The 15,631-nt window shown below is 36.7% G+C and overlaps 4 protein-coding genes and 1 long non-coding RNA gene across 7 annotated transcripts; 2 read left to right on the top strand and 3 right to left on the bottom strand.

Annotated features, from left to right (window-relative positions):
* Window positions 1-767: 767 nt before the first annotated feature.
* Window positions 768-1,946, bottom strand: LOC103835289 (peroxisome biogenesis protein 7). Its single transcript, XM_009111432.3, has one exon. It carries the CDS (start codon window positions 1,885-1,887, stop codon window positions 934-936), a length of 954 nt encoding a protein of 317 aa, XP_009109680.1. The 5' UTR covers window positions 1,888-1,946; the 3' UTR covers window positions 768-933.
* Window positions 1,947-2,068: 122 nt separating this feature from the next.
* On the top strand, window positions 2,069-3,398 carry LOC103835288 (uncharacterized protein At2g34160). Its single transcript, XM_009111431.3, has 5 exons — window positions 2,069-2,310; window positions 2,534-2,582; window positions 2,784-2,846; window positions 2,958-3,022; window positions 3,122-3,398. Exons 1-5 carry the CDS (start codon window positions 2,191-2,193, stop codon window positions 3,215-3,217), a joined length of 393 nt encoding a protein of 130 aa, XP_009109679.1. The 5' UTR covers window positions 2,069-2,190; the 3' UTR covers window positions 3,218-3,398.
* An 806-nt stretch (window positions 3,399-4,204) lies between these two features.
* Window positions 4,205-7,718, top strand: LOC103835287. Of its 3 annotated transcripts, none has more exons than XM_018653621.2 (4): window positions 4,205-4,947; window positions 5,512-6,431; window positions 6,764-7,402; window positions 7,482-7,718. In XM_018653621.2, the coding sequence occupies exons 2-4, from the start codon at window positions 5,532-5,534 to the stop codon at window positions 7,509-7,511; spliced, it is 1,569 nt and encodes a 522-aa protein (XP_018509137.1). In that variant the 5' UTR covers window positions 4,205-4,947; window positions 5,512-5,531; the 3' UTR covers window positions 7,512-7,718. The 3 variants fall into 3 exon arrangements, with proteins under 3 accessions (XP_018509137.1, XP_018509136.1, XP_009109678.1); XM_018653620.2 differs by having other exon boundaries at window positions 4,207-4,947; window positions 5,473-6,431; XM_009111430.2 differs by having other exon boundaries at window positions 4,208-4,947; window positions 5,460-6,431.
* LOC117127399 lies at window positions 6,477-6,928 on the bottom strand. Its single transcript, XR_004450416.1, has 2 exons — window positions 6,679-6,928; window positions 6,477-6,596 (listed from the first exon to the last, which is right to left on the bottom strand). It is a non-coding gene; the product is annotated as an uncharacterized LOC117127399 (long non-coding RNA).
* Window positions 7,719-7,952: 234 nt separating the features above from the next.
* LOC103835286 (CBL-interacting serine/threonine-protein kinase 18) lies at window positions 7,953-14,211 on the bottom strand. The gene is made up of 2 exons (XM_009111429.3): window positions 14,129-14,211; window positions 7,953-14,094 (listed from the first exon to the last, which is right to left on the bottom strand). The coding sequence occupies exon 2, from the start codon at window positions 9,910-9,912 to the stop codon at window positions 8,338-8,340; it is 1,575 nt and encodes a 524-aa protein (XP_009109677.1). The 5' UTR covers window positions 9,913-14,094; window positions 14,129-14,211; the 3' UTR covers window positions 7,953-8,337.
* Between the last annotated feature and the right edge of the window lie 1,420 nt (window positions 14,212-15,631).

Raw genomic sequence — 15,631 nt, 5'->3', positions numbered from 1 at the left:
TACAATCCTAATGAGTCTTTCTGTATAAGTTCTAAAGTGTCTTAATTTGTTTTTCTTTTTGGACTTTTAAGTTTAGTTTGGTGTTTGGTATCTTGGACTAAAGAAGTTGCATAGCGCTGATAAGATGGAGACTATACTTTTGGATGCAAAACAAACAAAGCATGAAGATGCAGAATCCAGTAATTATATCGGATGAAGTTCTTCCCGTTCATAGATGTACTCGTGGACATCATATACAATCTACTTACCTTCATTTGAGATTTTGATTCATGTCATTCCCGTAACCGGTTTATAATAATATGATTTGATCTAGTGGAGATATACGAAAGAAGAAAATTGTTGAGTCAGTCTGAAGTGACTTAAAGATCTTGTCAAATAGAACTCTTCCCGCACACAAATTAATCTAAATTGTTGTGAATAGCTGCGAACTTGAATTAGAATCACTATGCAGTTAGATTTAAATAGTTTCAAGTTCTGATTCAACAGGTACACAATATAGTGACAGCATATGGCTGCCATCGAGCAACAAGTCGATGAAGTCAATAGACACTCCCTTGAATTAATCCCGAAACTATCCGAACCGAACCGAAAATAAGTCAAGTAGTAAATGGATTTCTTATCCGAACTACCCGAACCGATACTCAGGCCTAGTGACAACATATGACTACCATCGGGCAACACGTCCTTGAATTAATCCCAACGACCAAAAGGGTCGATACAACACATGGATCGGTGGCTACATTAACACATATACTCATTATTATCAATCACAATTCAAAAGAAAACCTTCTTTCATATATGAAATTTTCCATCAATTACATCCCCTTTTATCCAAAGACCCCCAACTTTTTTTTATTCCAACAAACAAAACTAACCCAATTCCACAATAAATAAAAGAGGAAACTGTTTTGAACTTTGATCATCACAGACCACTTAACTCGCTCTTGGATCCATCCCTTGTTGCCAAACATAGACAAGCTCGTCCCAACCAGTACTCGCCATCAAACCTTCAACAAGAACACTCATATCAATCCCAACAGCAAACTCAGTATGATGATCATACCTCCCCACCAACGCATCCTCCACCATATAGTCCCAAAGACACACACTCATATCATACGAGCAAGAAGCAATCAAACTCCTCCTATGCGGCGAGAACTTCACCTTCCTCACCGCGTACCCATGCCCATTCAGCACAGCCAAGGGAGCTCTATAACTCCTCACATCCCACACCTTAATCGTCTTATCCACCGAGGAAGTCGCTAAAACACAATCATCATACTTGTTCCAATCACACGACAGTATCTCAAAATCATGACCAGGGATGATCATCGTGGAGCCAGGCTCGCGCACGTCCCAGATCCGGAGCGTACAGTCGCCGGAAGCGGAGGCGAAGACGTCGCCGTGCTTGGGGTTCCACACGGCTTGGTAAACGCAGTACGCGTGCTCCTTGAAGGTCCGTATGCTCGCGGGGCGATCCATGGCCCAGAGCTTCACGGTGTCGTCCCACGACGCCGTGAGGAAAGAGTCGCGGCGCGTGGGGTTGTAGTCGACGGAGTGGACCTCACGCGCGTGCTCCTGGAAGGATCTGATCGGGTTGGAGGGAGGCGGGAGGGACGTGTCGTAGATCTTGACGGAGCCGTCTCCGAGGGCGGCCACGAGGACGGAGTCGTGGGATTCGGACCAGGAGACGTCGTAGACGGCGTCGGCGGTGTCGAAGGAGACGGACTCGGTGACGCCGGGAGGGCCGGGGGAGAGCTCGAGGACGTGGATCTTGCCGTTTCCGAGGATTCCGAAGTTCTGAGCGGTGGCGACGGCGAGGCGGGACTCGTAGAAGGGGCTGAATTTCACTGAGTAGCCGTTGAACGGCGCCTTGAACACCGGCATGGCTGGTGGCTCCGGCGAGTGTGTTCTCGAATGATCTGATCGGATAACGTCTCAAAGTTTATTTCCTTTTCCGAAAATAAATTACTTATTGGGCCATGGGCTTTGGGGCATGGGCTTTGGCCCATTAGAATATTTTCGAGGTTGGGTTTAAACGACGGCGTTTTGCTTGTTCGAGTTAGGGTTTTTTGGGGGTTTGGTTAAGGAGAAAACTTCATCGTCTCGTTTCTGAGAAATATAAATCGAAAGAGAGAGCGAGAGAGGAGAAGTGTATCCGTGTGTTTATCTCTAAGTTTAATCATCACAATGGAAGGGATCACAGAAGGAGTTAACAACATGAGCTTGGCCGTTGATTCACAGAAGAAGAATCGGATTCAAGTTTCAAACACTAAGAAACCATTGTTCTTTTACGTCAATCTCGCTAAGGTACCAAAACCCCCCCTTCAAAATCGATTTCATATGAGGTTGAAATCTACCGATTCGCACTCTATTTCTGTGATTGTTCATGTGAATATGTATCAATGGGGTTTGTTACCGCCTCTGTCTTATACAGACATTATGAGTTATTGCTGTGTTTGGTAATGTTTTGAAACTGTTTAAAGTTGTTTTCTGTCTTGTCAAGTGACTCTTATGTCTTGTTTTTCCATAGAGGTACATGCAGCAGTACGCAGATGTGGAGTTGTCTGCACTTGGAATGGGTAATGTTATTTGCTTCTCTCTTTATGATTTTTAATGTATGGTTTTAAGCAATGTAACTGAGTTTATTTAATTCAAAGTATCAAATTTTCATTTATTGTTATGGGATTTGGAATATGCATAATCTTTTACCTTGTGTTATCTGTAACTTTCTTTATTTAAAGAGATTATTATGGTTTCTCATCAAAGATTTAATTGTGCAGCCATTGCTACGGTTGTTACCGTTGCTGAGATATTGAAGAACAGTGGCTTTGCGGTTGAAAAGAGTAAGAATATCTATCTTCTCAGCCTTGAATGCGCATATTGTTATTAAAAGATTTTCAAAGATTCTAGTGACTTAAAAGTTTTGCTTATTTCGAACTTGTTTCTTCTTGTAGAGATTATGACCTCGACTGTGGATATCAAGGACGGTGCAAGGGGTCGTCCTGTGCAGAAACCCAAGGTATAGTTGTGAAAAATCAATCTTCATTCCATGGTTTTTTGTTTTTCTTCCTGAAAGCGGCTACATTGTTAGCTAATTATGTGGCTTCACGATTTGCAGATTGAGATAACGCTCGCCAAGTCTGAGAAGTTTGATGAATTAATGGCTGCGGCCAACGAAGACAAGGAGGCTGCAGAAGCTCAAGAGCAGAACTGAAATCTTTTTTTTTGTGTGTTTTGTCGACGATCTAATTATTCTGTTCCTTGTCTCTCTCTGTTAAAACACTTTTGATTTATTTTAATTTTGGCTCACTTTGAATGTTATCGTGGATTGTGGTGTTCTCTGTACCTGTGAACGTTTTTATTTACAGATCGTATCGTAGTAGGTGTCGACAAGATTTTTTTTTTGCATAAAGTATTTAATAAAGTAATAAACTATGTGGGATATGGATTCTGGTCAATTGCAATAAAAACAATGTGGGATGTGGCTTACACATGAGCACTTGAGCAGGGCAAGCTATCATCTTATCTATTGAGATGTCTGGAACAAAAATGTAAGCCACATGATCAGCGCATTTGGATCCATGTGACATCATGCGTTGTGGCTATAACTAGACTTTTTGTTATCAGTGTGCAATTAGGCTATTCCTCACTAACTAGTCACTTTGGTTCAGAATCTTTTTAGCACCAAGCCAATATACAACACTCCAACGAATTTAACTAAGACGTTTATTTGTCAAAGGGCTTTCATAAAACAGTTAATATACAAAAAATATATATTTAAAGTTGTAAAATAAATAATCTTCTACTATTTGTTAGTTGCAGTATGGGATGGGATTCCATTGCATGATGATGATAGCTTTTACTGTTTAATCATTATGTCTGAATTAAATTAGCCAATGCAGATTGATTTTTGAGTAATCGGATGGAATGATTATGGGAAATTATAGAGATTAGAGAATGACAATAGATCTATTGTCATTCATTTTGTGCAACCGAAAAAGATCATAATTTAAAAGTACTCACTACATCTATAGTACAGTATACCATTACTTCTTTAGCAAATATCCAAACTTTCTCAAGTTTCTAAGGAAAGTGAGCACTTTAATTTAAATAAACTACCTGGTACAGTAATGGTATAATAGTATTCATTGAAATATAAGCGAGTTAAGTTGGTGTTTGTTTATTTAGTGATTCATTTTGGAGTTGTTATTCTTAACTGCCTGGACCGTCTTCTATACCAATCTATTATAGAAGTAACTAACTGGATATGATAGATTGAGACTTCGGTTGGTGTCGCTAAAAATTATTTGATTCCATCATTCTCTAATGTGTCGGTCGACAACTTACTTTATTCCACAAAAAATGCAAGTAAAAGGGCCTCATAATTGTATACTAATGATTTTAATGATCTTCTACAATACTCGGTGCTCGATTAGCAAATTATAAGTAATGGCACTAAAGACAAAACCTGTAATTTTTGAAACTTGAAAACCATTTTATTCGTTACAAATCAACAATGAGACAATCAAAATTTACAGAAATGAAATTAGTTTGGTTCAACCAATAATTATAATCGAAGTCAGTTTGTTTCGGTGCGGTGAAAACTTGCATTAAATAGACAGACCACTTCTATTAATGTACATACATAGGAGTGTTACAGAGGGAAAAGAGTTAAAGAGTAGTAACTGTCCCACCTCGAAATGCTCCAGTCCCCTCGTGACTTTTTTTACGAGTCCCATCATCTTCGCCTCCTTCATCTTCACGGCACATTTCCATGAAAATAAATAAAAAGCTTTACCTTTGTCTCTTTCTTACGTTTTCTCAAGTCTCTCAGGACTCATTCATTCTTTTAAGTCTCTCAAGCCTCTTCCTCTATCTCTAGACGTGTAGAAGGATTCAAAAAGATACTGAAGACGATTCTCTCTGCGCAGTGCGCACTCTCAAGTTAGTTTTCGTTTATACTCTAGCTTCTATACGATTTCACGAGTTTTCCTTTTACTTGATTGTAGAAATGGATTTAATTATAACCGAAGTGGATTTTGTACTCAAATTGCGAAAATATTTCAAATGATTTCATATCACCAGGGGTCTGAATTGCAGATATGAGATGAATATATGATCACTAGATTCTTAAATACTTTAACATTAAATCCCAAAATTCTTTAGTATTTAATTATAGTATTAAACTGAAGTTTCTAGTAGAGAAAAAGTTCAGGAAGAGGTATTCTCTTTTGTTTGCTTATTATTATTCAATTAATAATCCGAATGTATATAGTTATTATAATTATATGTTTTTTGCATGGATAGAATCCAAATTACTAAAACATAATTATGATTTGTATATATATTCAGAAGAAAGTGATAATATCTAAACTATTATTATAATTGTATGGTTTTTGCATGGACATAGAATCCAAATTACTAAATAATAATTATGTTTTGTATTATCTATTCAGATCTGTTCTGTAGAATCTAAAAAGCATTTTCACAAATGAGTGTGTGAGCCAATCCTAGCAACTTCCTCAAGTATGGCAGAGAGGAAACTGAACTTGGAAGCACCTCTTCTTTCAACAAGGCGGATGCAGAAGACATCAGCTGTCTCTGTGCGTAGAAACAAGACATTTGACTTCACTCAGGATGATACTTCCTCTGTTCCAGTTCTTGTACCAGATATGGGTTTAGATCACTTCACCGAGTCTTCCTCTGTTCCTTTCACATGGGAGCAAGCTCCTGGGAGATTAAAAGGAAATGATTCCACCACACCTCAGGAAGTCTTTACACCATGTCTTCCTCCAGGGAAGGCCATTGATAGAAACCTGAGTTCAAAGACTAAACAAGTTGATGAAGAGGAAGAAGAATCAGAGGATGTGTTTTCTGATGCTCGTGATACACTCTCTCCAAAGGACTCGTTCTCTGTAAAAAACAGCATAAGTGGTGTGAGTGGATATGGTGTTGTTACTGAAATGAAGAAAACACTAAACCCTTGTGAAGATCCTCAATCTCGGGACTTCATGTTGAATCGTTTTTTACCAGCTGCTAAGGCTATGACTGTGGAGCAGTCTCATTATGCTTTGAATCGAAAACCATCGAGTTGCATGTCTGAACCAACGTTACAGATAAGAGAGTTAGTACCGGAAGAGAAGCGGCAAACTTTTAAAAGGTATGATGAGTCTTTAGTCTTGCCTTATTATGACCACCAATACATAGATGATGAAGAAAGCAATGAGGATGATGGTGAAGTTTCTGAGTATGCTTATCTTCCAAGGAGAGGTTGTGGTATGTTGCCACAGTTGTGCTTTAAAGAATCTCTAGGTATGCTAAACACAGTGCCTGGTTTTAAAACCAAACACAAGTCTTTCCCAAGCCATGATCAAGTCAAGTCAAGCAAGGTTTCTCAACTAAAATCTCGGTTCCAATCTGTTAAAAAGGTACCAGCTCAAGACTCCTAGTAGTTTTTTTCGGTTTTTTTTTTGGAATACCAGGAGGTTCGGGATCAAAACACGTAATCTCCAAACCTGAAACCACATCATATAATATTAGTTTCGTCCCATCGGTCACTTAAACTGGGGACTTGTGACACAATGGTCATGGTCCTTTCCCAGTGCCGTCCCAAAACAATTTGATGCAGGGACTTGTGGCTTAAAGCCATTGCTTCACCTGCTTTAATGCAGGGACGGGCCTGTCCTTTCCAGTTGAGCTAATGACCTCTGGTAGTTTTCGATTTTATTACACACTTGCTGACAGTTTGTACATTTTTCAGCTGGCTCTTGTTTCAGTTTCGAAGCAAAAGTTGAGTGGTAAAGTTCAATCTCCGGTTCATCCAAGCATAGGGAAGAAGTTCAACTCTGAAACAAACCTACCTTGTTCTGCAAGTAGGTCTTCATCTCCTTACAGACACCCTAGATGCATGTCACCATTCCGCACTGCAAACGCCACGTGTTTCCCTGACACTCGTAAGGAAACTGAGAACCTGAGAGCTAACAGGTTGAACAAGCATATTAGAAACATAAGCAGCTCTCAGGAACTACTCTATTCAAAAGACAACGGTTCCACTAGCTCTCTCTCGGAGAAGATTGTATATGTCGAGACAAATATTTCTCCCAAGTCAAATGTCATGATCTTTCCAGAGGAAGCAGAGAAGAAACCAGACACCAATCTTGAGCTTGAAGACTTCGAGAATATTAGTATTAAAAGCGGGAAAGATCGGTCTCCTCTTGCACCACCGTCGCCCAAGAAACCTTCTGAGTCTTGGCTTTGGCATAATCTGCCTTCAGTAAACTCTCAGATACCTTCACGTGGATATCGGTTCAATCCTCAAAATCAGGATGTTAGTGTTAGCAAGTGGGAAACTATTGTTAAGACATCATACATGCACAGAGATCATATCCGATTTTCCGAAGTAAGTATCTCATGTTTTCACATTCAGAATAAAACATTAGCTATACATAACTCATTGGTCTTTGATTCATATTTTTCAGGAACTGGTTGCTCATACATCTCTTCAATGAGAGAGTGAGAGAGATGTACCTCCTCATAATCATCAGGTTTATTATAGAAGCGTTTCAACTTCATTAGCAGTTGCTGGAATATAGTTATTTCTTTCACCGATGTAAAAGTAAGTCTGTGATTGTGCAGCTGAGTTTACCTAATAAGAATCACTCATCTTTGGCTTAAGCAAATAAACTCGATTCCTCAGTACTCCTTTTGCTTATTTTATTCCCATTTTCTTATCACTCGCATGTCAATCACACTTGAGAAAAAAAACAAAACCGAAAATATATAGAACTATACAGGCTCAACATAAGTAATGTATTTCAATAAGAACAAGAGTTTGAGGTAACATCTTATACATCGCCATGTTATCTTGTCATGTAGATCTTTGCACCTTAAAACCTTCATTCTCATGGAGCAAAATATTATAGCTTAGGACGCACGAAACAGTTAAATAGGGGAAGGCCGAGAAAAATTTTCAATTAAGCTCGTATCTTGTGTTACAAGTATGTACAAGATTATATGAGCAATCTGACAAAAACACTGGCTCTATAAGCAACCAGCAAAAACTGACTAATTACTCAGATATATCCTTTTGTATCTTTTCATTCGCTCTTCTTCCTATCACTCACGTTACAGTAACACTTACACATAAACACACACACACTCACACATAAACAGACTGGGAGATTACGGAGATGTCCTAGATTGAAGTGCATCTTAAAAACCTCCGTAACATCCCAATACCGCACCATAACCATATAACAAATAATAAATAGACTCAGTAGTAACAAAAGAATGTTAATTTCTTGTATTCATTGTTCTCAGCCTTCCTCAGTTTTACTATACAGTATCACACGGCAAACACATTGCTTCTTCTTCTACAACAACATCTCCTTTTCCTTTATCTTCTCCTCGGTCATGCATTAGTTTATCCAGCTCCGGTCTGAGTTTCTTATTACAAAACTCTTCATACTCATCTCTATCTCCTCCCTTCTGCTTCACCTCCACCACCACAAGAGACGGCGTCAGCTCAAATATCTCAGCTCCAATCGTCAACGGCCCCTTCGCTCCTTCTCTACACCCTTCTAACCTCAAACTCCACTCCTTCTTCCTCACCGTAAAGCTAACAACCCTCGCAATCTCCTCCAGCTTCGCTATGATCTCCGAAACAGGAGCACCTGACAAAAACCTCGTCCCTTCTCCACCTTCCTCAAACAACCCCGATAAATCAAACCCCGAAGAGAACGATATAATATCAAACGCGTTTAAGCTCGCGGGCCTCGGCATTGAACCGATACGCTTCACGTCAAACTCAGCATCACTCTCTGAAACCGTTGATGAACGACCAGAGGAACACGACTCTTCTTCCTCCTCCTCGTCATCCCTACATAACTTATCATCTTCTATGTAGAATTTGACGTGTTTGAATCCTTTCTTGAACCATCTACTCTTCATGATCTCCGGTATAGTGATCCGAGTATCCGGATTAGTATCGAGAAGCCGAGTCAATAACCGGATAAGATCAGACGAAAACCAACGAGGACAACGAAACTCGCCTTTGTATATCTTCTTGTACATAGCCATTATGTTCTTGTCGTAAAACGGGATGTGACCAGCCATCAACACGAATAATATCACTCCGCAAGACCACACATCAGCCTTAGCCGCATCATATCCTTTCCTCGTCAAAACCTCCGGCGCAAGATACGCCGGAGTACCGCAGAACGTGTGGCAGAGCCCGTCTATACGGAGCTGCTCTGCCACCGCGCTGAGACCGAAGTCAGAGACTTTGAGGTTGCCTTTAGCGTCTAAGAGCAGATTCTCCGGTTTAAGGTCACGGTGGTAGACGCCTCGTCCGTGGCAGAAGGACACGGAGGAGATCAGCTGCTGGAAATATCTCCGGGCGGTGTCCTCCGGCAGACGTCCTTTAGCCACCTTGTTGAATAGCTCTCCTCCTGGAACGTACTCCATCACGAAGTAGATCTTGGTCTTCGTGGCCATGACTTCGAAGAGGTGGACGACGTAAGGGTGGCGCACGCGGCGGAGGATGGAGATCTCTCTTTTGATGTGAGCGACTAAACCGCTCTTCATGATCTTCTCCTTGTCGATGACTTTGATGGCGACGTTTTCGCCGGATTTTATGTTTAGGGCTAGATAGACCTTAGCGAAGGTTCCGTGGCCGAGAAGCTTCCCTAGCTCGTACTTTCCCATGAGGATATTGTTTCTTGGGCTTCTCGGGCTCTGTGGGCTTATGTTGCCATCTTTGTCCGTGTCTTTGATACCTATCCGGCTGAGAAGCTCCGTCACGTATTGCAGAGCGTACGGCTTTTGTTGAGGTGGTGGGGGAGGGTGTGGGGGATCTGGGACGACGGTGGTGACCACCAGAAGTGGTGGTGGAGCCAAGGCCTGAGACATCCGTAACTAAACAAGTTTTGTTTAGTTTTTTGTATTTGGAGTTTAGGTTTGGTTTGTTTCTTCCGTTTGAATCTCTTTGTTTTGGTTGGTTTAGCCAAACGTGAAAACGACCAAACAGCGGAGAAAGAAACAGAAAGAAAATAAAATAGGGGTTTGGTTGTTTTGGCCGGTTGTACATGTTTGGCCTCTTTTCACCTAATTATGTCTTTGTTTTTATAACGGTTTTGGTTTGAATTATTGTATGCTTAATGCTTTGCTAATTTGAATTGGTCTGATCGTTTTTATTGGATACATTGACTTCCATTTTTTTTTTTTTGAACATAGCTTTCAACATTGACTTCCATTTTTATCAAGATACTTCTGTTCTTTGCCAGCTCATTTACACGTTTTCTAATGAATCTGTATTATATATATATCCAATAAAGCATCAATATATTCCGTTATACTTAAGTAACACGAAGGAAGAATAAAATGTTCATTTGAGATGTTACATCTCTTATCGACATGTGTTAATAGTATACGTCGTACACTCCTATGTAATTTATTTTGCCTCCAAGTCCAGATACAAAACTTTCCTGTGGGTTATTCAAATATTGGCTCGTAGTTTTGTACAAAATAATTTCAAGTATCTAACTGAAGATGGAGTACGTAACGTTGATTTTAAGTTTTTTTCATACACGAGGAAGTAACATAAACAGTTTCAACAAAAAAAAATGATGGTGAATCAATGAAAAATAAGTTAAAATACCGAACAGAAAAATGATGAATGGAATTAGGCTTTAGTAAAGCCATTGATAACTTTTTACTATTTCCACTTAAACTATATACATACTATTAATATATAGTATGAGATGACAAAAAAAAATTAATATATAGTATGATCATTAAAAACAAAAAAAAAAAACAAAACTCATATATTATAATTTTTAAAATGTAAGTGGTCATTGATAACTTTCTTAAGATTTCATTAACTTAATTATGAAAACAGTGTGATATTAACTAAATTTGTTTTTTTTTTAAATCAATACTTTGCAACTTAAGGTTTGTCACCAAATTTTATTGAAATTTTCTTCTCTTTTCTTCTGAGGAGTAACCCATTTCTAATAAAGTTTTATTACAGTTATTTTGTGAGGTCAAGTGAAATATGATGGATAAAAAAATGAACGACCGTTTCCAATACACTGATCTAAAATAAATCGTCTTGGGGTCATATCAACAAAAATATTACCAAGTAAAGACAATCACGTCTTCTTACATTTCAAGTACGATTGGACCATTAAATATTTGTTTCAATTTTACTATAAGTAAATTAAGATTTCGAAAGAAAAAAATATATTGGAAATTAATAATTTAATATACGATAGGAAATTGGGTTTTGTGATTTTCTCTATAAAATTTGTAATTTTCTTTTAAATATCTTGAGTACCAGATGACAGATACAACTTATCAGAACTTGAGGGGATCTGACTGATCAGCAGATCACGGATTCATAAGATCGTTGCCATCGTACGACACTTACTGGGTTTAGACTTTAAAAAAAAAAAAAAATTCGTCATCCCTTTTCAGCTTATCTCATTCTCATCCTATTTGCGTCATTTATTTATGTTATTTTATATCTTTTTATGTTATTTTGTATCTTATTTCAACAATATTAATTAGACATCTACGAATGGTAGTGGTACGACCTGTTTGCTGAGCTGGTGCCTACGTTAGTTCGTGGACTTCACGTTGCCGACCAAATCTAAGTTCCATTTGTTTTCCTTACATGCTCCAAGCCCTTCTAATAATATTATTTCTAAAGTTATGGCTTCGAATATTAGTAACCGTCCCGTCCCGCACCATAGTTAACAGTAACAAAAATCTCTACATATACCATATATTTATACGTTTTTGTAATTGTTAAAACGGCACCGCAGTTAAACCGCTTGTTCTGCACCGCTCAAACCGCAATTACCATTCAGAGCCTATATATCAGATCTTCGTGGCCACGAGTGGACTTTAGTATGAGAAAATTTTATGGTTACCACTTTATAATACTATTATTCATCTTTACAACTAGTAAAAAAATATTTTCAAAATGATGTTATAAAAAAGGGCTTATTTGCCAAATAACCAAAAAAAAAGAGTAATTAGATTTTTAGTGAGAGGTTAGAGAGAGATAGGAAGAGAAATAAGGGGAGAGAAAGTGTTTTTGGTTAGATAGTGGGTTTGTGTTTTTTTTAATGGTTATAGGGTGCAATTTCCCTATAAAAAAAAGATATTTTCAAAAATATTTTTTCATTAAATGTCAAAATATTTTTATACTCTTGTTCTCTATATGTATAATAAGTAATTATTTAAATTAAAAAAATTATGTTTTTGAATTATACTTTTTTAAAATTTGAACTTTTTTAAAATTTGAACTTTTTTATAATTTTTTTTGTGAATTTCTTTTTTCGAATGTTTTTTGTTTTTTTTTTTAATTTTTTTTTTGAAAATTGAAAATTATGTTTGAGACTATTTTAAAAAAATAATAATTTTTTTAAGTATTTATTTATATATTTATTAAAATTAGAAATTTTACTTTCCAAAAATTCTACCACATCCCTCAATTTTAAACTTAAGTCTAGATTAGTTACCCTAAGAATATAAATATCTTTTACCTTTTATTAAAAGTGAGAGTAAAATTGATTAGTATTATGAATGTGGTATTTGTGGCAATTTTCTTTTTAGTATTAAGTATTAAACAATTTTGGTTTTCTACTTTCTAAATAATTATTAGTTTTTCTTGTTTTCTATATCGAAGTTTTCTGTTATACATTAAGAAAATAAATTAAGACTAATAGCAAAATAGATAGTCACTTTTTGCTAAAGGAATATATTTTCATGTTAGTTTTAGTTTTATATTTTTCTTAAAAAATTAGGTTTATATTATTTAAACTAATTGAAAATTCATCTATGTAACTAACAACTAGTGGCTCAGCTACTAAGACGATTTAGGCACCGGCAATGTGATACCAAACCTACTTGTATTAAGCAACACACTGATTCTCGGCTTTTGGAGCACAAAGATGGTATATAAGAATTAAAAACGACTGAACTAAATATTATATCAACAAATATATGTTTGAAGTCGACAAATAAAACAAGGATAGGAGCTGACAAAAAAAAACAAAACAATGATAGGCTAAACTAAATAAAAGCTAACTCTTGTTGATTAATTCATTAAAACCCAACTTATCCTCTAAATATTTGCCTCTTCACTCTTTACTTAAGAAAAACAAATCTGTGTAATCTTTAAAACAGAAAACCTCAAACAAAACAATGATAGGCTAAACTAAATAAAAGCTAACTCTTGTTGATTAATTCATCAAAACCCAACTTATCTTCTAAATATTGGCCTCTTCACTCTTTAAATTAAGAGAAAAAAATTGTGTAATTTTTAAAACAGATGTATGGAAGAAACCATACTAACCTCTAAAAAAAGATGCAATTTACAGATAAATTATCTCTTTGGATATTCAAATGGCGTATAAGCAATGGATCGATATTTGTGTGACCACATGTAAAACTAATAATTTCATACTAAAAAGTAATCAATTTTTAATCTTGAACCACTAGACTACTCCGATGTGGTTTTTTTTATATGAATATTTAACAATAAGAAAAACTCATTGATTATGAACTAAGTAGTTGAATGTCTCATTATGATTATGTTTTCTTTGGAAAAGAAGACACACTCCTTGAAGACTTGAAGTGCCAATTATTTAACCCTATCATATCCAGAAGCACAGAGTCAATACTCTAACCGACAGTACAATTTATAAATTAAGGAAGAATGAATTTTCTTGGCGTGACAATATCATGTTTCTAGTGTTTACTTGAATTTAAGAGGCTTTGGTAATTAACTAATTTAGTTAAACGTTTAACTTCTTTCTATATGTGGCTTTTCATAGAAGCGATGGAGCTTATATACGTGACACGGCTGTTCATATTATTATCTATGATAGTCTATAATAATTATCGCATCCATTATATTTATGAAATTAACCAAAAATCTTTGAAAAAAAGAACCAAATCTCCCTGATTAAATTTGATTGCTTTCCATATCTTCATTGTTTAAAGATTACAAACTAACATGTGGAAGTTTAGTATATATTGCATTCCAAAGGGAAAACTGAGTTCCATTAAAATAGATATACCCTGCAGATTTTTTTTTTCAACTTTTTCTTTATACCTGCAGATTTCCCATTATAAGAACATGTTTTATCTCAAAGTGCAAAGGACGACCGACGTTGAACTACATTCGTTTTGTTGTCGGTTATAAGATTAAGGTGATATATTAAACCAAAAAAAGATATAATTTCAAGAGGAGAAAAAAATCACAACCCACAGTGTAAAATAACCTATTTAGAAGCCACTTAACACTATATGCTATCATTCTTATTTGCATCAATAAAAGTTAATGAAATGTTTAACAAAATAAGATGGATTTTTTAATGCCGACTTGATGTATGTTTAGAAAGTAAAGACAACTGAGATTTATGATAATAGTCTAGATTCAAGGAATTTTCCTCACATATGCATTCATCACATTTCATAATAAGTTTTACAATTGGGCCTCAAGTGTTACAATTAATTTACAACAAATTAATAATGGGCTTTCACACCTCTAAGTGCAGATCCAGTTTATAAAATACGTCGCTTTAAAGACATAAGACCACCATTATCGCTGACTTTAATGAAGTCTCTTAGGAGAATTTTAATTAAAAAAAATTAAAAAAAAGAAGAAAGGCTAAGGCACACCTCTTACGTAAGGCTTGGAAGGCCCGCCTCTTAGTGTCCACGTGTCGTTTAATGCGATCAACTCTCTCTCTCTCTCTCTCTCTCTCTCTCTCTCTCTCTCTCTTTCGTTGTCGTCTTCGATTAGAGGAAAGCTGATATCGGCCGGTTATAGATCTTTCTCGGGGAGCCGCGTGCATGTTTATTGCTTTGATCGGAATTTGGATCTCGTTCCTTTGGAGAATGAGCTCGAGATCTTTCCTTCAGGTATTGCAAATGCTGAACTGATCTTAGGCGTTAAAGGATATGTTTGATTCGCTGTTCTAGTTTGTAATTAGTTTGTGTTATGTTGATTTCAGCTAAAGCATGGATTGAGTGCGTATCCTAATGATCCGAGGCAATCAGCAAACTCTTTGGTGACTATCTGCTTGATAAAGCAGAGGACTCTGTTCCTAGTGAGCTGCGTCCCTTGACTCCTGTTAATTAGAGTTGGGGTATGGAAACGATTTCCTTTCACATAATGAGGTTCATGCGATTGTTTATTTCTGTAATTATCATTTTATTATCATGTGCAGGCTATTGCTGGTTTGAGGGCTTTGGATCATGAAGCTTCTGAAAACATTTTGCAAACGGTAATTGTTGTGAAAACATATGATTTCTACTAAAGCTCGTCTGCTTTTGTAGTGTTTATACGAAAAAATATAATTTTGTTTTGAAGGGTAGGGAGCTCCTGAAAGATCGAAGCAGGTTGAAGACTGAGGCAAATGCAGTTTCTGTTCTGGATGGTACTCAGGGAGGTTCTTACCAGTGGGTATGTTGTTTAATTTTGTCCTAGCTATTAGTGTCAGACTCATGTTAAATCCAGTTCGTATTGTTATTATAGTATGACTAGACTTGGATGCTTGTATTTGTTGAGTCTCTGTATGGATGCATTCTGAGTAGTACAAGTGTAAAGTAA

Source organism: Brassica rapa, chromosome A08, assembly GCF_000309985.2.
Source record: "Brassica rapa cultivar Chiifu-401-42 chromosome A08, CAAS_Brap_v3.01, whole genome shotgun sequence".
NCBI lineage: Eukaryota > Viridiplantae > Streptophyta > Magnoliopsida > Brassicales > Brassicaceae > Brassica > Brassica rapa.
The sequence above is the reverse complement of the archived record's forward strand: the minus strand, read 5'-3'. Positions and strand labels throughout refer to the sequence as shown.